The sequence below is a fragment of the Petromyzon marinus genome (genome assembly GCF_048934315.1).
Source record: "Petromyzon marinus isolate PM22_M1 ecotype Great Lakes invasive population chromosome 67 unlocalized genomic scaffold, UKy_Petmar_22M1.pri1.0 chr67_unloc.4, whole genome shotgun sequence".
Taxonomy (NCBI): domain Eukaryota; kingdom Metazoa; phylum Chordata; class Hyperoartia; order Petromyzontiformes; family Petromyzontidae; genus Petromyzon; species Petromyzon marinus.
The window spans coordinates 776,921-799,635 of NW_027422594.1; the positions used below are offsets into that span (position 1 = coordinate 776,921).

At 48.3% G+C, this 22,715-nt stretch overlaps 2 protein-coding genes across 3 annotated transcripts in view; both read left to right on the forward strand.

Annotated features, from left to right (window-relative positions):
* The window catches only part of LOC142907964 (two pore calcium channel protein 1-like), a 115,596-nt gene extending 99,413 nt beyond the window's left edge, over positions 1-16,183 (forward strand). For both annotated transcript variants that reach the window (XM_076058016.1, XM_076058017.1), the window contains 3 exons: positions 3,287-3,426; positions 15,129-15,206; positions 15,867-16,183. In XM_076058016.1, coding sequence (XP_075914131.1) covers positions 3,287-3,426; positions 15,129-15,206; positions 15,867-16,148 — 500 coding nt within the window. In that variant the 3' untranslated portion in view covers positions 16,149-16,183. The remainder of the gene's footprint in view (positions 1-3,286; positions 3,427-15,128; positions 15,207-15,866) is intronic.
* A 3,866-nt stretch (positions 16,184-20,049) lies between these two features.
* LOC116958118 (large ribosomal subunit protein uL3-like) overlaps positions 20,050-22,715 on the forward strand; it is a 21,815-nt gene continuing 19,149 nt past the window's right edge. The window contains exon 1 of the mRNA XM_076058018.1: positions 20,050-20,176. Within this exon, the coding sequence (XP_075914133.1) occupies positions 20,174-20,176 (3 nt within the window). The 5' untranslated portion in view covers positions 20,050-20,173. The remainder of the gene's footprint in view (positions 20,177-22,715) is intronic.

Here is a 22,715-nt window from a genome sequence, read left to right on the forward strand (position 1 = left end):
ACAGTGTACACACACACACAGTGTACACGCACACACAGTGAACTACACTCACCTAGACCCAGCAGCCAGCGGTGTGTACACACACACAGTGTACACACACACAGTGTACACACACACACAGTCACACAGTCACAGTGTACACACACACACAGTGTACACACACACACAGTGAACTACACTCACCTAGACCCAGCAGCCAGCGGTGTGTACACACACACAGTGTACACACACACAGTGTACACACACACACAGTCACACAGTCACAGTGTACACACACACACAGTGTACACACACACAGTGAACTACACTCACCTAGACCCAGCAGCCAGCGGTGTGTACACACACACAGTGTACACACACACAGTGTACACACACACACAGTCACACAGTCACAGTGTACACACACACACAGTGTACACACACACACAGTGAACTACACTCACCTAGACCCAGCAGCCAGCGGTGTGTACACACACACAGTGTACACACACACAGTGTACACACACACATACACACACAGTGTACACACACACACACACAGTGTACACACACACAGTGAACTACACTCACCTAGACCCAGCAGCCAGCGGTGTGTACACACACAGTGTACACACACACAGTGTACACACACACAGTGTACACACAGTGTACACACACACACAGTGTACACACAGTGTACACACACACAGTGTACACACAGTGTACACACACACAGTGTACACACACACACAGTGTACACACTCACATACACACACAGTGTACACAGTGTACACACATACATACACACACAGTGAACTACACTCACCTAGACCCAGCAGTTTTACCCGGGCCCGCTCACCATCATGAAGGTCCTTAATGATCGTGAGCAGAGGGTCAGGTACTCCAAAAGCACGAAGAACGACCCAGAGACCAGGCCTACTGATGGTATCATAGGCCTTGACCAGGTCAATAAAGCAGAGATGTAGGTCTTGTTGGAATTCCCTACACCTCTGCTGTAGCAGACGGACAGAAAATATGGCATCTGTGCAGGACCGCCCTTTCCTGAAACCGCATTTGGGGCTCCGCAAGCCTCTCCTCAGCGTGCCTGGCAAGGCGATGCTGAATAATCCTTGCCAGGACCTTTCCCGGCACACTGAGGAGTGAGATGCCCCTGTAGTTGTTACAGTCTGTGCGGTCCCCCTTCTTAAAAAGGGGGACCACCAGGGCATCCTTCCAATCCTGCGGAACCCGTCCAGTGGTCCAGACTGTTGTTATGATGTCATATAGGGCAGTCTGTGCACAAACGCCACCTTCCCTCAACATTTGCTTCGGAGATCATCTTTGCCCGGTGCCTTTCCTGGTCTCAGACTCTGGATCGCCTTCAGTACTTCCTCAACAGATGGCACCTCAGCCAGCCACTCACAGGGGGTGACTTCTTCCAATATTTGAGGCACTGCAGCCTCAGCAGGCTCATTTCCACTTAGTCCCACGATGTTTTCCGGGCTGAGGGATTTCCCCTCCCCCAGGACCTCACATAAATGCTCAGCAAATCTGCAAACCTGTTCCTGGGGATCAGAGATTGGATCACCGTTCTTTCCCCTAATGATCGTAATGGGTGTGGCGCTGCAGGTTACTTTTTTGATGGAGTTAAATAGAGATTTGTGATCACGGGCTATTGAGGCAGACTCCATCTCCTCAGCAACCCGCGACCACCACCCATCCTTGCAGCGCCTCACGGCTCTCCGAACCTCCGAGCGAAGGCTGCGGTAAGCCTCCTCATTTTCTGATGTTGGATGCTGTAGACGATGAGAGTGGGTCTGTCGCTTTTTCTCAGCCAACCTGAACACCTCCTCTGTCAGCCAGGGTCTCTGGGGAGGTCTGGACCGCGTACCCAAAGCAGCTATTGCAGCTGCATGAGTCACAGTCCTAAACCTCGCCCATTTACCCTCGACATCAGGAGGAGTGGGGGACGATGCCAACCCCAGCCGCAAGCGATGATTAAATTCTCGCTTGCAACTTTCATCAGCTAGCTGAGACCAGGCCACTTTAGGTTGGAATGGGGTCCTGGGTGTACACCCACCACCGGAGTGGAAGAATGGCAGGCACATCTTACAGATGACAAGTCGATGGTCAGAGGGCAGATCAGCTCCACGGTAGGTCCTGGTGTCAAGGACATGGGCTCGCATCCGCTGGTCCGTCACTATGTTGTCCAGCAGATCTTCTTGCTTGGACTCGGCATGCATCCATGATGTTGTGTGGATGCGCCGATGCCGGAACAGCGTGTTGGTAATTACAAGCCCATGGGCTGCACAAAAATCTAGCAGCCTCCTACCGTTGTTATTGAGCTGATCTGGCCCATGCCCTCCAATCACTCCAGACCAGGTGCCAGCATCATGACCAACTCGGGCATTGAAGTCACCCAACAAGATGACTCTATCCCGAGGTGCCACTTTAGCCAGCACCTGTGACAGGAGGTCATAGAAGGCATCTGACTCATCGGCTTTGCCTGCATCCCTCCACGGATGTTTGTCTTCGGTGGGGGCATAAGTAACCACGACCACCATTCCTCGCCTCCGGTTGATGGGAAGGCGAGCCCAAAGTAGCCTGGGGCTTACAGCTTCCCACACCTCACCGCCAGGCTCCCACACCCCCTTCATTCTTTTGTTCAGAGGAAGAGCCACACCCTGTTGTTTGGCAGTTTCCTGCCCCGAGTAGAGGACTGTCCACCCCTCATGGTGGCAGGAGCCAGAACCGGACCACCGGACCTCCTGAATGCCACGGAGATCCAGGCGGTACCAGTCCAGCTCCCGACAGAGGAGTGGCAGCCTCTCCTCCGCAGTGAGCGTTCGAACATTCCACGTGGCCACCCGTAGTGGCTTTTCGCTGTTTCTGGAGGAGCCCCGAGGGTAGAGATTCAATCTCCTTGCTCCGTCAATTGGGGTTTGGCCAGGAGACGTCATAGACGCCTGTCCCCCCAGGGCCTCCGGCACAAGCTTATTAGTTAGATATAGACGTGGTTTCGTGGTAATTAATTGAAGGTGGAGGGGTTACCAGCCCCTCGCACCCGTCCAGAGCCCCCGTTTAGCCCCTGTGGTGGACACAGATGCCATGAGGGGAGGAGCCAATCAAAATTGGCCTCTCCCCCCACAGCACTGTCCACGACAGAGTTGCCCGTCCGGCACCGCGAAGAGGTAGGGGGTTGTTTTTGCCGGACTGACACACACACTGACACACCCCACCTCTCTCCCCCCCACCTCTCCCCCCCCCACCTCTCCCCCCCCCCCCCCCCCCCACCATCACTCCACAGAGGAGTCTGGCATCGTGGAAGAAGTGCTTGTCTCTCAGCAGGAGCTGCAGTGTCTCCGCGTTTCTCCGGGAGTCTCCGTGTCTCCCCGCTGTCCGAAGTGGAGGTTCGTCAAGATACAGCAAGCCTTCAGGCGTGACGAGGTGAGGCATCCTTCAGCATCATCGTCAGCAGCAGCAGCATCATCGTCATCAATAGCATTATCATCATTAGTAGCATCATCATCAGTAGCATCATCATCATTAGCAGCATCATCATAATCAATAGCATCATGATCATTAGCATCATCATCATCATTAGCAGCATCATCATCATCAATAGCATCATCATCATTAGCATCATCATCATTAGAAGCATTATCATCATTATTAGAAGTATCATCATCATCATTAGAAGCATCATCATTAGTAGAAGCATCATCATTAGTAGAAGCATCATCATTAGTAGCATTATCATCATTAGTAGCATCATCATCATTAGTAGCATCATCATCATCATTAGCAGCATCATCATCATTAGCATCATCGTCATCATTAGCATTATCATCATTAGTAGCATCATCAACATTAGTAGCATCATCATCATCATTAGCAGCATCATCATCATCAATAGCATCATCATCATTAGTAGTATCATCATCATCATTAGCAGCATCATCATCAATAGCATCATCATTAGCATCATCATCATCATTAGCAGCATCATCATCAGTAGCATCATCATCATCATTAGCATCATCATCATCAATAGCATCATCATCATTAGCATCATTAGCATCATCATCTTCATCATTAGAATCATCATCATTAGCATCATCATCATTAGAAGCATCATCATCATTAGTAGCATCATCATCATTATCATCATTAGTAGCATCATCATTATCATCATCTTCAGCATCATCATCATTAGCATCATCATCATTAGCATCATCATCATCAGTAGCATCATCATTATCATTAGCATCATCATCATCTTCATAAGAATCATCATAATCAGCATCATCATCATTAGAAGCATCATCATTAATAGCATCATCATCATATTTAGTAGCATCATCATTAGCATCATCATCATTAGAAGCATCATCATCATTAGACTCATCATCATCATCATCATTAGTAGCATCATAATCATCTTCAGCATCATCATCATTAGCATCATCATCATTAGCATCATTAGCAGCATCATCATTAGCAGCATCATCATCTTCATTAGCATCATCATCATTAGAAGCATCGTCATTAGTAGCATCATCATTATCATCATCATTTTCAGCATCATCATCATTCGCATCATCATCATTAGTATCATCATTAGTATCATCATTAGTAGCATCATCATTATCATCATCTTCAGCATCATCATCATTAGCATCATCATCATTAGCATCATAATTAGCATCATCATCATCATTAGAAGCATCGTCATCAGTAGCATCATCATCATTAGCAGCATCATCATTAGCATCATTAGCATCATCATCATTAGCAGCATCATCATCTTCATTAGAATCATCATCATTAGCATCATCATCATTAGAAGCATCATCATTAGTAGCATCATCATTATCATCATCTTCAGCATCATCATTCGCATCATCATCGTCATTAGTAGCATCATCATCATCATTATCATCATCTTCAGCATCATCATCATTAGCATCATCATCATTAGCATCATCATCATAATTAGCATCATCATCATTAGTAGTATCATCATCATCATTAGCAGCATCATCATCAATAGCATCATCATTAGCATCATCATCATCATTAGCAGCATCATCATCAGTAGCATCATCATCATCATCATTAGCATCATCATCATCAATAGCATCACCATCATTAGCATCATTAGCATCATCATCTTCATCATTAGAATCATCATCATTAGCATCATCATCATTAGAAGCATCATCATCATTAGTAGCATCATCATCATTATCATCATTAGTAGCATCATCATTATCATCATCTTCAGCATCATCATCATTAGCATCATCATCATTAGCATCATCATCATCATCAGTAGCATCATCATTATCATTAGCATCATCATCATCTTCATAAGAATCATCATAATCAGCATCATCATCATTAGAAGCATCATCATTAATAGCATGATCATCATATTTAGTAGCATCATCATTAGCATCATCATCATTAGAAGCATCATCATCATTAGACTCATCATCATCATTAGTAGCATCATAATCATCTTCAGCATCATCATCATTAGCATCATCATCATTAGCATCATTAGCAGCATCATCATTAGCAGCATCATCATCTTCATTAGCATCATCATCATTAGAAGCATCGTCATTAGTAGCATCATCATTATCATCATCATTTTCAGCATCATCATCATTCGCATCATCATCATTAGTATCATCATTAGTATCATCATTAGTAGTATCATCATTATCATCATCTTCAGCATCATCATCATTAGCATCATCATCATTAGCATCATAATTAGCATCATCATCATCATTAGAAGCATCGTCATCAGTAGCATCATCATCATTAGCAGCATCATCATTAGCATCATTAGCATCATCATCATTAGCAGCATCATCATCATCAATAGCATCACCATCATTAGCATCATTAGCATCATCATCTTCATCATTAGAATCATCATCATTAGCATCATCATCATTAGAAGCATCATCATCATTAGTAGCATCATCATCATTATCATCATTAGTAGCATCATCATTATCATCATCTTCAGCATCATCATCATTAGCATCATCATCATTAGCATCATCATCATCAGTAGCATCATCATTATCATTAGCATCATCATCATCTTCATAAGAATCATCATAATCAGCATCATCATCATTAGAAGCATCATCATTAATAGCATGATCATCATATTTAGTAGCATCATCATTAGCATCATCATCATTAGAAGCATCATCATCATTAGACTCATCATCATCATTAGTAGCATCATAATCATCTTCAGCATCATCATCATTAGCATCATCATCATTAGCATCATTAGCAGCATCATCATTAGCAGCATCATCATCTTCATTAGCATCATCATCATTAGAAGCATCGTCATTAGTAGCATCATCATTATCATCATCATTTTCAGCATCATCATCATTCGCATCATCATCATTAGTATCATCATTAGTATCATCATTATCATCATCTTCAGCATCATCATCATTAGCATCATCATCATTAGCATCATAATTAGCATCATCATCATCATTAGAAGCATCGTCATCAGTAGCATCATCATCATTAGCAGCATCATCATTAGCATCATTAGCATCATCATCATTAGCAGCATCATCATCTTCATTAGAATCATCATCATTAGCATCATCATCATTAGAAGCATCATCATTAGTAGCATCATCATTATCATCATCTTCAGCATCATCATTCGCATCATCATCGTCATTAGTAGCATCATCATCATCATTATCATCATCTTCAGCATCATCATCATTAGCATCATCATCATTAGCATCATCATCATAATTAGCATCATCATCATTAGCATCATCATCATTAGCATCATCATCATTAGCATCATAATCATAATTAGCATCATCATCATCATTAGCATCATCAGCATCAGCATCGTGAGCAGAATCAGTAGCAGCAGCATTAGTCGCTCCATGACGTAAATGGTGATGATGGTGATGATGGTGATAGTGATGGTGATGATGGTAATAGTGATGGTGGTGATAGTGATGGTGGTGATAGTGATGGTGGTGATAGTGATGGTGATAGTGATGGTGGTGATAGTGATGGTGGTGATAGTGATAGTGGTGCTGGTGATAGTGATGATAGTGATGGTGGTGATAGTGATGGTGATAGTGATGGTGGTGACAGTGATGGAGATAGTGATGGTGGTGATAGTGATGGTGGTGGTGGTGATGATAGTGATGATGGTGATGGCGGTGGTGATAGTGATGAATGGTGGTGGTGATGGTGGTGGTGATAGTGATGGTGGTGATGTTGGTGATGATGGTGATGTTGATGATGATGGTGGTGATGGTGGTGATGATGGTGATGGTGATAGTGATGATGGTGGTGATGGTGATGGTGGTGATAGTGATGGTGATAGTGATGGTGGTGATAGTAATGGTGGTGATAGTGATGGTGGTGGTGGTGATAGTGATGATAGTGATGGTGGTGATAGTGATGGTGATAGTGATGGTGGTGGTGGTGATAGTGATGATGGTGGTGGTGATAGTGATGAATGGTGGTGGTGGTGGTGATAGTGATGGTGGTGATGGTGGTGATAGCGATGGTGGTGATAGTGATGGTGGTGATAGTGATGGTGGTGGTGGTGATAGTGATGATGGTGATGGCGGTGGTGATAGTGATGAATGGTGGTGGTGATGGTGATAGTGATGGTGGTGATGGTGGTGATAGTGGTGGTGGTGATAGTGATGATGGTAGTGATGGTGATGGTGGTGGTCGTGATGGTGATGGTGGTGATAGTGATGGTGGTGATAGTGATGGCGATAGTGATGGTGATGATGGTGATGGTGGTGATAGTGATGGTGATAGTGGTGATAGTGATGGTGATGGTGTTGATAGTGATGGTAATAGTGATGGTGGTGATAGTGATGGTGGTGATGGTGATGGTGGTGATGGTGATGGTGGTGATAGTGATGGTGATAGTGATGGTGATGGTGGTGATAGTGATGGTGGTGATAGTGATAGTGGTGCTGGTGATAGTGATGATAGTGATGGTGGTGATAGTGATGGTGATAGTGATGGTGGTGACAGTGATGGAGATAGTGATTGTGGTGATAGTGATGGTGGTGGTGGTGGTGATAGTGATGATGGTGATGGCGGTGGTGATAGTGATGAATGGTGGTGGTGATGGTGGTGGTGATAGTGATGGTGGTGATAGTGATGGTGGTGGTGATAGTGATGATGGTGGTGATAGTGATGATGGTGGTGGTGGTGGTGATAGTGATGATGGTGATGGTGGTGGTGATAGTGATGAATGGTGGTGGTGATGGTGGTGGTGATAGTGATGGTGGTGATGGTGGTGATAGTGATGGTGGTGATAGTGATGGTGGTGATAGTGATGGTGGTGGTGGTGGTGATAGTGATGATGGTGATGGTGGTGATAGTGATGGTGATAGTGATGGTGATAGTGATGGTGGTGGTGGTGATAGTGATGAATGGTGGTGGTGATGGTGGTGGTGATAGTGATGGTGGTGATGGTGGTGATAGTGATGGTGGTGGTGATAGTGATGATGGTAGTGGTAGTGATGGTGATGGTGGTGGTAGTGATGGTGATGGTGGTGATAGTGATGGTGGTGATAGTGATGGCGATAGTGATGGTGATGATGGTGATGGTGGTGATAGTGATGGTGATAGTGGTGATAGTGATGGTGATGGTGGTGATAGTGATGGTGGTGATAGTGATGGCGATAGTGATGGTGATGATGGTGATGGTGGTGATAGTGATGGTGATAGTGGTGATAGTGATGGTGATGGTGTTGATAGTGATGGTGATAGTGATGGTGGTGATAGTGATGGTGATGGTGGTGATAGTGATGGTGATGGTGGTGATAGTGATGGTGGTGGTGATAGTGATGGTGGTGGTGGTGTCCCGCAAAACAACCCCCTACCTCCTCGCGGTGCCGGACGGGCAACTCTGTCGTGGAGAGTGCTGTGGGGGGAGGGCCAATTCCGATTGGCCTCTCCCCTCATGGCGTCTGTGACCACCACAGTGGCTAAACGGGGGCTCTGGACGGGTGCGAGGGGCTGGTAACCCCTCCACCTTCAATTAATTGCCATGAAACCACGAGTTAAACTGAAATATATAACTAATAAGCTTGTGCCAGAGGCCCCGGGGGGACAGGCGTCTATGACGTCTCCTGGCCAAACCCCATTTGGCGGAGCCAGGAGATTAAATCTCTACCCTCGGGGCTCCTCCAGAAACAACGAAAAGCCACTTCGTGTGGCCACGTGGAATGTTCGAACGCTCACTGCGGAGGAGAGGCTGCCACTCCTCTGTCGGGAGCTGGAGCGGTACCGCCTGGATCTCTGTGGCATTCAGGAGGTCTGGTGGACTGGCTCTGGCTCCTGCCACCATGAGGGGTGGACAGTCCTCTACTCGAGGCAGCAGACTACCAAACAACAGGGTGTGGCTCTTCTTTTGAAGAAAAGAATGAAGGGGGCGTGGGAGCGTGGCGGTGAGGTGTGGAAAGCTGTAAGCCCCAGGCTACTTTGGGCTCGCCTTCCCATCAACCGGAAGCGAGGAGTGGTGGTCGTGGTTACTTATGCCCCCACCGAAGATGAACATCCGTGGAGGGATGCAGGCAAAGCCGATGAGTCAGATGCCTTCTATGACCTCCTGTCACAGGTGCTGTCTAAAGTGGCCCCTCAAGATAGAGTCATTTTGTTGGGTAACTTCAATGCCCGAGTTGGTCATGATGCTGGCACCTGGTCTGGAGTCATTGGAGGGCATGGGCCAGATCAGCTCAATAACAACGGTAGGAGGCTGCTAGATTTTTGTGCAGCCCATGGGCTTGTAATTACCAACACGCTGTTCCGGCATCAGCACATCCACAAAACATCATGGATGCATGCCGGGTCCAAGCAAGAAGATCTGCTGGACAACATAGTGACGGACCAGCGGATGCGAGCCCATGTCCTTGACACCAGGACCTACCGTGATGCTGATCTGCCCTCTGACCATCGACTAGTCATCTGTAAGATGTGTCTGCCATTCTTCCACTCCGGTGGTGGGTGTATATCCAGGACCCCATTCCAACCTAAAGTGGCCTGGTGTCAGTTATCTGATGAAAGTTGCAAGCGAGAATTTCATCATCGCTTGCGGCTGGGATTGGCATCGTCCCCCACTCCTCCTGATGTCGAGGGTAAATGGGCGAGGTTTAGGACTGTGACTCATGCAGCTGCAATGCCTGCTTTGGGTACGCGGTCCAGACCTCCCCAGAGACCCTGGCTGACAGAGGAGGTGTTCAGGATGGTTGAGAAAAAGCGACAGGCCCACTGTCATCGGCTACAGAATCCCACATCAGAGAATGAGGAGACTTACCGCAGCCTTCGCTTGGAGGTTCGGAGAGCCGTGAGGCGCTGCAAGGATGGGTGGTGGTCGCGGGTTGCTGAGGAGATGGAGTCTCGCTCAGTGGCCCATCAAAAAAGTAACCTGCAGCGCCACACCTATTACCATCATTAGGGGAAAAAACGGTGATCCAATCTCTGACCCCCCGGAACAGGTTTGCAGATTTGCTGAGCATTCCCGTGAAGTCCTGGGGGAGGGGAAATCCCTCAGCCAGGAAAACATCGTGGCACAAAGTGGGGATGACCCTGCTGAGGCTGCGGTGCCTTAAATAATGGAAGAAGTCACCCCCTGTGAGTGGCTGGCTGAGGTGCCATCTGTTGAGGAAGTACTGAAGGCGATCCGGAGTCTGAGACCAGGAAAGGCACCGGGCAGAGATGATCTCCCAAGCGACATGCTGAGAGAGGGTGGCGTTTGTGCACAGACTGCCATATATGATATCATAACAACAGTCTGGACCACTGGACGGATTCCACAGGATTGGAAGGATGCCCTGGTGGTCCCCCTCTTTAAGAAGGGGGACCGCACAGACTGTAACAACTACAGGGGCATCTCACTCCTCAGTGTGCCGGAAAAAGTCCTGGCAAGGATTATTCAACATCGCCTTGCCAGGCACGCTGAGGAGAGGCTTGCGGAGCCCCAATGCGGTTTCAGGAAAGGGCGGTCCTGCACAGATGCCATATTTTCTGTCCGTCTGCTACAGCAGAGGTGTAGGGAATTCCAGCAAGACCTACATCTCTGCTTTATTGACCTGGTCAAGGCCTATGATACCATCAGTAGGCCTGGCCTCTGGGTTGTTCTTCATGCTTTTGGAGTCCCTGACCCCCTGCTCACGATCATTAAGGACCTTCATGATGGTGAGCGGGCCCGGGTAAAACTACGTGGCCAGTACAGGAGGACGTGGAGCTGAGTGGACTTGCCGATGACTGGTACCAGCGATGTCAAGAATGGCCTCTGTGGAGGAGGCTCGTGAAGGACGCTACTGGGCAGTTGGAGGCAGTCGCCCTCCAACAACAACGGAGGGCGGAGGAGCGATGCTCACAACAACGTGCGGAGCGCCGGGTGGCTTAAGCACAGCAAATTGGCACATTAGGGGGTACACGTGGTGCATGAGCCAGTCATCTTAGTCGACCCGTGGCACCTGGGTCTGCCCCGTGACCTCCTGCCAGCGGGCGTTCGACACTTCACGTGGCCTCAAGGTGCACTTGGCCTTGCACAAGCGTCGTGGTGACGTCACCGCCACTTAGTGGCGAATGGCGGTTGTTGGTGGTGGTGATGGTGGTGGTGGTAGTTATGGTTATGGTAGTGATGGTGATGGTGGTGATGGTGGTGGTGGTGGTGATAGTGATGGTGATGATGGTGGTGATGGTGATGGTGGTGATAGTGATGGTGATAGTGATGGTGATGATGGTGGTGGTGATAGTGATTGTGATGATGGTGGTGGTGATAGTGATGATGACGGTGATGATAGTGATGGTGATGATGATGGTAGTGGTGATGGTGGTGATGATGGTGATGTTGATGATGACGGTGGTGGTGATGGTGGTGATGGTCGTGGTGATGGTGGTGGTGATGGTGGTGATGGTGATGGTGGTGGTGATGGTGGTGATGATGATGATGGTGGTGATGATGGTGATGTTGATGATGATGGTGGTGATGTTGGTGATGGTGGTGATGATGGTGATGTTGATGATGATGGTGGTGCTGATGGTGGTGATGGTGGTGATGATGGTGATAGTGATGGTGATGATGGTGGTGATGGTGATGGTGGTGATAGTGATGGTGATAGTGATGGTGATGATGGTGGTGGTGATAGTGATGATGACGGTGGTGATAGTGATGGTGATGATGATGGTGATGTTGATGATGATGGTGGTGCTGATGGTGGTGATGGTGGTGATGATGGTGATAGTGATGGTGATGATGGTGGTGATGGTGATGGTGGTGATAGTGATGGTGATAGTGATGGTGATGATGGTGGTGGTGATAGTGATGATGACGGTGGTGATAGTGATGGTGATGATGATGGTAGTGGTGATGGTGGTGATGATGGTGATGTTGATGATGACGGTGGTGGTGATGGTGGTGATGGTGGTGGTGATGGTGGTGGTGATGGTGGTGATGGTGATGGTGGTGGTGATGGTGGTGATGATGATGGTGGTGATGATGGTGATGTTGATGATGATGGTGGTGATGTTGGTGATGGTGGTGATGATGGTGATGATGGTGGTGGTGATGATGGTGATGTTGATGATAATGGTGGTGCTGATGGTGGTGATGGTGGTGATGATGGTGATAGTGATGGTGATGATGGTGGTGATGGTGATGGTGGTGATAGTGATGGTGATAGTGATGGTGATGATGGTGGTGGTGATAGTGATGATGACGGTGGTAATAGTGATGGTGATGATGATGGTAGTGGTGATGGTGGTGATGATGGTGATGTTGATGATGACGGTGGTGGTGATGGTGGTGATGGTGGTGGTGATGGTGGTGGTGATGGTGGTGATGGTGATGGTGGTGATGATGATGATGGTGGTGATGATGGTGATGTTGATGATGATGGTGGTGATGTTGGTGATGGTGGTGATGATGGTGATGATGGTGGTGGTGATGATGGTGATGTTGATGATGATGGTGGTGCTGATGGTGGTGATGGTGGTGATGATGGTGATAGTGATGGTGATGATGGTGGTGATGGTGATGGTGGTGATAGTGATGGTGATAGTGATGGTGATGATGGTGGTGGTGATAGTGATAGTGATGATGATGGTGGTGGTGGTGATGGTGGTGATGATGGTGATGTTGATGATGACGGTGGTGGTGATGGTGGTAATGGTGATGGTGGTGGTGATGGTGGTGATGGTGATGATGATGGTAGTGGTGATGGTGGTAATGATGGTGATGTTGATGATGACGGTGGTGGTGATGGTGGTGATGGTGATGGTGGTGGTGATGGTGGTGATGGTGATGGTGGTGGTGATGGTGATGGTGGTGATGATGGTGGTGATGGTGATGTTGATGATGATGGTGGTGATGTTGTGATGGTGGTGATGATGGTGGTGGTGATGGTGGTAATGATGGTGATGTTGATGATGACGGTGGTGGTGATGGTGGTGATGGTGGTGGTGGTGATGATGGTGGTGGTGATGTTGATGATGATGGTGGTGATGGTGATGTTGATGATGATGGTGGTGATGTTGGTGATGGTGGTGATGATGGTGATGATGATGGTGGTGATGATGGTGATGTTGATGATGATGGTGGTGGTGATGGTGGTGGTGATGGTGGTGATGGTGGTGATGATGGTGATGATGATAATGATGGTGGTGGTGATGGTGGTGGTGGTGATGATGGTGGTGGTGGTGATGTTGATGATGATGATGGTGGTGATGGTGATGTTGATGATGATGGTGGTGATGTTGGTGATGATGGTGATGTTGATGGTGGTGATGGTGGTGATGATGGTGATGGTGATAGTGATGATGGTGGTGATGGTGATGGTGGTGATAGTGATGGTGATAGTGAGGGTGATGATGGTGGTGGTGATAGTGATAGTGATGATGATGGTGGTGGTGGTGATGGTGGTGATGATGGTGATGTTGATGATGACGGTGGTGGTGATGGTGGTGATGGTGATGGTGGTGGTGATGGTGGTGATGGTGATGATGATGGTGGTGGTGATGGTGGTAATGATGGTGATGTTGATGATGACGGTGGTGGTGATGGTGGTGATGGTGATGGTGGTGGTGATGATGGTGGTGGTGATGTTGATGATGATGGTGGTGATGGTGATGTTGATGATGATGGTGGTGATGTTGGTGATGGTGGTGATGATGGTGATGATGATGGTGGTGGTGATGATGGTGATGTTGATGATGATGGTGGTGGTGATGGTGGTGGTGATGGTGGTGATGGTGGTGATGATGGTGATGATGATGGTGGTGGTGGTGGTGATGGTGGTGGTGGTGATGATGGTGGTGGTGGTGATGTTGATGATGATGATGGTGGTGATGGTGATGTTGATGATGATGGTGGTGATGTTGGTGATGATGGTGATGTTGATGATGATGGTGGTGATGGTGGTGATGATGGTGATGGTGATAGTGATGTGGTGATGGTGATAATGATGATGGTGATAGTGATGATGATGATGTTGATGATGATGATGTTGATGATGGTGGTGATGGTGGTGATGATGGTGATGTTGGTGATGATGGTGATGTTGATGGTGATGGTGGTGATGATGGTGATGATGGTGATGTTGATGATGATGATGATGGTGGTGATGTTGGTGATGATGGTGATGTTGATGATGTTGATGATGATGTTGGTAGTGATGATGATGGTGGTGATGATGATGATGATGTTGATGATGATGGTGATGATGTTGATGATGATGGTGGTGATGATGGTGATGTTGATGATGATGGTGGTGATGATGGTGATGATGGTGATGTTGATGATGATGGTGATAATGGTGGTGATGTTGGTGATGATGTTGATAATGTTGATGATGATGATGGTGGTCATGATGGTGATGATGATGGTGATGTTGATGATGATAGTGGTGATGACGGTGATGATGGTGATTTTGATGATGATGATGGTGTTGATGATGATGATGGTGATGATGGTGGTGATGTTGATGGTAATGTTGATGATGGTGGTGATGATGGTGATGTTGATGATGATAGTGGTGATGTTGATGATGATGGTGATGTTGATGATGTTGGTCGTGATGATGTTACAGAACATCGTGTGGTTCCAAGGCCACAGGAGGAGGACTAAGATGGATCTCTGTGTCAAAATATTCCAGCAGCAGATTACAGTGAGAAACAACACCACCATCACCATCACCACCATCATCACCATCAACATCACCATCAGCACCATCAACATCACCATCATCAACACCATCATCATCAACATCACTATCATCACCATCAACATCATCACCATCACTATAACCATCATCACCATCATCATCAACATCACCATCATCACCATCATCAACATCATCACCATCACCATCAACCACCATCAACATCACCATCATCACCATCACCATCACCACCATCACTACCATCACCACCACCATCACCACCACCATCACCACCATCACCACCACCACCATCACCATCACCACCATCACCACCACCATCACCATCATCAACATCATCACCACCACCATCACCACCACCATCACCACCATCACCATCACCACCATCACCACCACCACCACCATCACCACCATCACCACCATCACCATCATCACCATCACCACCACCATCACCACCATCACCATCACCACCACCATCACCATCACCACCATCACCACCATCACCATCACCACCACCACCACCACCATCACCACCACCATCACCACCACCACCACCATCACCACCACCATCATCACCATCACCATCACCACCATCACCACCATCACCACCATCACCACCACCATTACTTCTCATTTCCTCTTCCCCAGGAGTGGTTCAGAGAGGCAGACCACCAGGAGCTCGACGTGATGGCAACTCCATGGCAGCAGCCTCCATGGAGTGGTGGTGGTGATGGTGATGATGGTGGTGATGGTGGTGGTGATGGTGGTGATGGTGGTGGTGATGGTGGTGGTGATGGTGGTGGTGATGGTGGTGGTGATGGTGGTGATGGTGGTGATGATGGTGGTGGTGGTGGTGATGGTGATGGTGGTGATGATGGTGGTGATGGTGATGGTGGTGATGATGGTGGTGATGGTGATGTTGTGTGGTGATGGTGGTGGTGATAATGGTGGTGGTGGTGGTGGTGGTGGTGATGGTGGTGATGGTGGTGATGGTGGTGGTGATGGTGGTGGTGGTGGTGATGATGGTGGTGATGGTGATGATGGTGGTGATGGTGATGATGGTGATGATGGTGGTGATGGTGATGGTGATGATGGTGGTGATGGTGGTGGTGGTGGTGATGATGGTAGTGATGGTGGTGGTGATGATGGTAGTGATGGTGGTGATGGTGGTGGTGATGATGGTGGTGATGGTGGTGATGGTGGTGGTGATGGTGGTGGTGGTGGTGGTGATGGTGATGGTGGTGATGGTGGTGATGATGTTGATGATGATGGTGGTGATGATGGTGATGATGATGATGGTGATGATGGTGATGATGATGGTGATGATGATGGTGATGATGATGATGATGGTGATGATGATGATGGTGATGATGATGATGGTGATGATGATGATGGTGATGATGATGGTGATGATGGTGATGATGGTGATGATGATGATGGTGATGATGGTGGTGATGATGGTGATGATGATGGTGATGATGGTGATGATGGTGATGATGATGGTGATGGTGGTGATGATGGTGATGATGGTGATGATGGTGATGGTGATGATGGTGTTGTGACCTCATGGAACCACCCCCGCTCCTACCCAGTCACATGACCTCCCCCCTGGTCGCCCCTTCTCCCCTCTCCCATCACGCCGTGTCCCACCAACCCCTCGTCAATAAATTTTGCTCACCGCCCGTGATCAAGAGGATGGTGGTGGTGCGGTTTGTTGTGTTGTGTTGTTCACCCTCCACCACACGACACAACGACCTGAGGCTTTAACGCGCGATGCATCTCTGTGTTGTGACTCTCTGGGGATCTTTGTGGGTCTCTATGGGTCTCTGTGGGTGTCTGTGGGTCTCTGTGTTGTGACTCTCTGTGGGTGTCTCTGTGGGTCTCTGTGGGTCTCTGTGGGTCTCTGTGGGTGTCTCTGTGGGTCTCTGTGTTCTGACTCTCTGTTGGTGTCTCTGTGGGTCTCTGTGGGTGTCTATGGGTCTCTGTATTGTGACTTTCTGTGGGTCTATATGGGTCTCTATGCGTCTCTGTGTTGTGACTCTCTGTGGGTCTCTGTGGGTCTCTGTGGGTGTATCTGTGGGTCTCTGTGGGTCTCTATGGGTCGCTGTGTTGTGACTCTCTGTGGGTGTCTCTGTGGGTCTCTGTGGGTCTCTGTGGGTCTCTATGGGTCTCTGTGTTGTGACTCTCTGTTGGTGTCTCTGTGGTTCTCTGTGGGTCTCTATGGGTCTCTGTGGGTCTCTCTGGGTGTCTCTACGAGTCTATGTGTGTATCTGTGGGTCTCTGTGGGTCTCTGTGGGTCTCTGTGTTGTGAATCTCTGTGGGTGTCTCTGTGGGTCTCTGTGGGTCTCTGTGGGTCTCTATGGGTCTCTGTGTTGTGACTCTCTGTTGGTGTCTCTGTGGTTCTCTGTGGGTCTCTATAGGTCTCTGTGGGTCTCTCTGGGTGTCTCTACGAGTCTATGTGTGTATCTGTGGGTCTCTGTGGGTCTCTGTGGGTCTCTGTGTTGTGACTCTCTGTGGGTGTCTCTGTGGGTCTCTGTGGGTCTCTGTGGGTCTCTGTGTTGTGACTCTCTGTGGGTGTCTCTGTGGGTCTCTGTGGGTCTCTGTGGGTCTCTGTGTTGTTACTCTCTGTGGGTGTCTCTGTGGGTCTCTGTGGGTCTCTGTGTTGTGACTCTCTGTGGGTCTCTGTGTGTCTCTGTGGGTCTCTATGGGTCTCTGTGGGTCTCTGTGGGTCTCTGTGTTGTGACTCTGTGGGTGTCTCTGTGTGTCTCTGTGGGTCTCTGTGGGTCTCTATGGGTCTCTGTGTTGTGACTCTCTGTGGGTGTCTCTGTGGGTCTCTGTGTTGTGACACTGTGGGTCTTTGTGGGTCTCTATGGGTCTCTGTGGGTCTCTGTGGGTCTCTGTGTTGTGACTCTCTGTGGGTGTCTCTGTGGGTCTTTGTGGGTGTCTATGGGTCTCTGTGTTCTGACTCTCTGTGGGTGTCTCTGTGGGTCTCTGTGTTGTGACTCTCTGTGGGTCTCTGTGGGTGTCTATGGGTCTCTGTGTTGTGACTCTGTGGGTGTCTCTGTGTGTCTCTGTGGGTCTCTGTGGGTCTCTATGGGTCTCTGTGTTGTGACTCTCTGTGGGTGTCTCTGTGGGTCTCTGTGTTGTGACACTGTGGGTCTTTGTGGGTCTCTATGGGTCTCTGTGGGTCTCTGTGGGTCTCTGTGTTGTGACTCTCTGTGGGTGTCTCTGTGGGTCTCTGTGTTGTGACTCTCTGTGGGTCTCTGTGGGTGTCTATGGGTCTCTGTGTTGTGACTCTGTGGGTGTCTCTGTGTGTCTCTGTGGGTCTCTGTGGGTCTCTATGGGTCTCTGTGTTGTGACTCTCTGTGGGTGTCTCTGTGGGTCTCTGTGTTGTGACACTGTGGGTCTTTGTGGGTCTCTATGGGTCTCTGTGGGTCTCTGTGGGTCTTTGTGTTGTGACTCTCTGTGGGTGTCTCTGTGGGTCTCTGTGGGTGTCTATGGGTCTCTGTGTTCTGACTCTCTGTGGGTGTCTCTGTGGGTCTCTGTGTTGTGACTCTCTGTGGGTCTCTGTGGGTGTCTATGGGTCTCTGTGGGTCTCTGTGGGTCTTTGTGTTGTGACTCTCTGTGGGTCTCTATGGGTCTCTGTAATGTGACTTTCTGTGGGTCTCTATGGGTCTCTGTGGGTCTCTGTGTTGTGACTCTCTGTGGGTGTCTCATAGACTTATCATTGTCCCATAGACTTAACATTGTCTCATAGACTTAATATTGTCCCATAGACTTAACATTGTCCCATAGACTTAACATTGTCCCATAGACTTAACATTGTCCCATAGACTTAACATTGCCTTATAGACTTAACATTGTCCCATAGACTTAACATTGTCCCATAGACTTAACATTGTCCCATAGACTTAACATTGTTCATGGACTTAACATTGTCCCATAGACTTAACATTGTCACATAGACTTAACATTACCCCATAGACTTAACATTGTCCCATAGACTTAACATTGTCCCATAGACTTAACATTGTTCCATAGACTTAACATTGTCCCATAGACTTAACATTGTTCCATAGACTTAACATTGTTCCATAGACTTAACATTGTCCCATAGACTTAACATTGCCCCATAGACTTAACATTACCCCATAGACTTAACATTGTCCCATAGACTTAACCTTGTCCCATAGACTTAACATTGTCCCATAGACTTAACATTGTCCCATAGACTTAACATTGTCCCATAGACTTAACATTGTCCCATAGACTTAACATTGTCCCATAGAATTAACATTGTCCCATAGACTTAACATTACCCCATAGACTTAACATTGTCCCATAGACTTAACCTTGTCCCATAGACTTAACATTGCCCCATAGACTTAACATTGTAACATAGACTTAACATTGCCCCATAGACTTAACATTGTCCCATAGACTTAACATTGCCCCATAGACTTAACATTGCCCCATAGACTTAACATTGTCCCATAGACTTAACATTGTCACATAGACTTAACATTGTCCCATAGACTTAACATTGTCCCATAGACTTAACATTGTCCCATAGACTTAACATTGTTCCATAGACTTAACATTGCCCCATAGACTTAACATTGCCCCATAGACTTAACATTGTCCCATAGACTTAACATTGTCCCATAGACTTAACATTGTCCCATAGACTTAACATTGTCCCATAGACTTAACATTGTCCCATAGACTTAACATTGTCCCATAGACTTAACATTGTCCCATAGACTAACATTAACCCCCCCCCCATCCCCCACTAATCCACCGAACCCCCCCACATCCATCCTTTCAGCCCCTCCCCTTCCCTCCCCCCCCAACCCCGCCCACCTCGATCAACTTCCGGCGGGACATCCCCGCTTATATATAGCCCCCTCCCCCCATCCCCCTCCTTCTCTTCCGGTTCAGCGGAGCAAGACGCAATGGTGAGTAGGCACGCGCCACCCAACGCAATCCCCGCACGGCGTCGCGCGAAATCCGCCGACATCGGGGCCCCCCTCGCGCCATCGGGGGCCGCCCGCGATGCCGCCTCGCTCGGGGGGATGTGGCGGCCTCGGCTTGGTTCCTGGCGTCTTTGTCGGCGGGTCGAGGCGACGTTGTTTCTCGGTTGAGAGGGCGTCCGTGCTTTGGGTGGTGTAAAAGGCCGAAGCCTCCATGTTGGGTTAACGCCGCTTTACATCGAATTTTGTTGACGGGATAACTTTAAAGGTGGTGGTGGTTGGGGGGTGTTTGTGTGTGTGTTTTTTTTATCGGCGTGGGTTTATACATCGCTTCGTGTTGTGTTCGTAAACGCAATGGAATTAACAAAAAGATAAAAAAAATATATAAAATAACGGCAGCTTACAGCAATCCGCTGCGGGTCAATTTTGAACACGTAGACGATTTGAGGCGAATCTGTTTTTTTTTCCTCGTCAGATTTAATCAAAATGCTTCGCTGTTTTGCTGCACAGTACTCGGCTCAGGGTTAAACATGAGCGTGATAATAAACATAAACAAATGATAATTACATCTTTAGCGCGACATTTATACCCGGTGGCTCGCACGTGCCAGCCCCCCCCCCCCCCCCCCTGCAGGCCTCTCGGGCCTTGCCGGCCGAGGCGCGCCATGCCCGGTAGAGCCGCTAGGCAAGCGCCGTGGTCTCGCTCGCGGCCCAACCGTGATAATCTGTGGGTCTCTATGGGTCTGATCCTCTGTGGGTCTCTATGGGTCTGATCGTGTCGGTCTCTGTGGGTCTGATCCTCTGTGGGTCTGATCGTGTGGTTCTCTATGGGTCTGAACCTCTGTGGGTCTCTATGGGTCTGATCCTCTGTGGGTCTCGATGGGTCTGATCCTCTGTGGGTTTGATTATCTGTGGGTCTCTATGGGTCTGATCCTCTGTGGGTCACTATGGGTCTGATTATCTGTGTGTCTCTATGGGTCTGACTGATTATCTGTGGGTCTCGATGGGTCTGATCCTCTGTGGGTCTGATCGTGTGGTTCTCTATGGGTCTGAACCTCTGTGGGTCTCTATGGGTCTGATCCTCTGTGGGTCTCGATGGGTCTGATCCTCTGTGGGTTTGATTATCTGTGGGTCTCTATGGGTCTGATCCTCTGTGGGTCACTATGGGTCTGATTATCTGTGTGTCTCTATGGGTCTGACTGATTATCTGTGGGTCTCGATGGGTCTGATCCTGTGGGTCTCTATGCGTCTGATTCTCTGTGGGTCTCTATGGGTCTGATTATCCGTGGGTCTGATCCTCTCTGGGTCTGGGTCTTTATGGGTCTGGGTTTCTGTGGATCTGCGTGTGTTTAACTTTCGCACCGTACGGTAGCCAACCTTGCTAATCTGTGGGTCTCTATGGGTGTCTGTGTGTCTCTATGGGTGTATGTGTGTCTCTATGCGTGTGTGTGGTGGATTTCTTACCGTGCGTAGCCAACCGCGCTAATCGGAGGTGCGGGGGAAATTGTAACAAACTAAACACCAGAAATCAGTTATAAAGAAACGCGTTATCGAGATTCCCGTGTATTGGTGCTCGCAAACAGCACGTGTTTGTGTTGTGTGGAACACATGGATACCTATGGGTCTCTTGTGTGATGAGGCCATGGCTCTGTGAGTCTATAGGTCTCTATGGTGAGTCTGTGGGTCTCTGTGGTGACCCTATGGGTCTCTGTGGTGAGTCTATGGGTCTCTGTGTGGTGAGTCTGTGGGTCTGTGTGGTGAGTATATGGGCCTCTGTGGTGAGTCTACGTGTGGTGAGTCTACGTGTGGTGAGTCTATGGGTGTCTGCGTGGTGAGTCTATGGGTCTCTGTGTGGCGAGTCTATGGGTCTCTGTGTGGCGAGTCTATGGGTCTCTGCGTGGTGAGTCTATGGGTCTCTGTGTGGTGAGTCTATGGGTCTCTGTGGTGAGTCTATGGGTCTCTTGTGTGGTGAGTCTATGGGTCTCTTGTGTGGTGAGTCTGGGTCTCTGATTAGTATCTGTGAGTCTTTGGGTCTTTAATTGGTCTTTGGTGAGTCTGAGTACTCTTTGGTTATTTCGGTAAAGTCACATAGGTATAAAATAAAATTTTATAGGTATAAAATACCTACCGAAAGAATCAAAGACTATGGATTCTCGCAGTCACGAAAGCTTCAAATCTAGATTGAGTCTCTGTGGGTCTGTGTGATTGGTCTCTGAGTCTGCAAGTTTTTGGTGAGTCTCAGGGTCTGTGTGATTGGTCTCTGAATCTCAGGGTCTCTGTGATTCTCTGGGTCTGTGATTGGTCTCTGATTCTCAGGGTCTCTGTGATTCTCTGGGTCTGTGATTCGTCTCTGTGAGTCTCAGGGTCTGTGTGATTGGTCTCTGATTCTCTGGGTCTCTGTGTGATTGGTCTCTGTGAGTCTCAGGGTCTGTGTGATTGGTCTCTGTAAATCTCAGGGTCTCTGGTAAGTCTTTGGGTCTCTGTCTGGTGAGTCTACGGGTGTGTGTATGGCGAGTCTGGGTCTC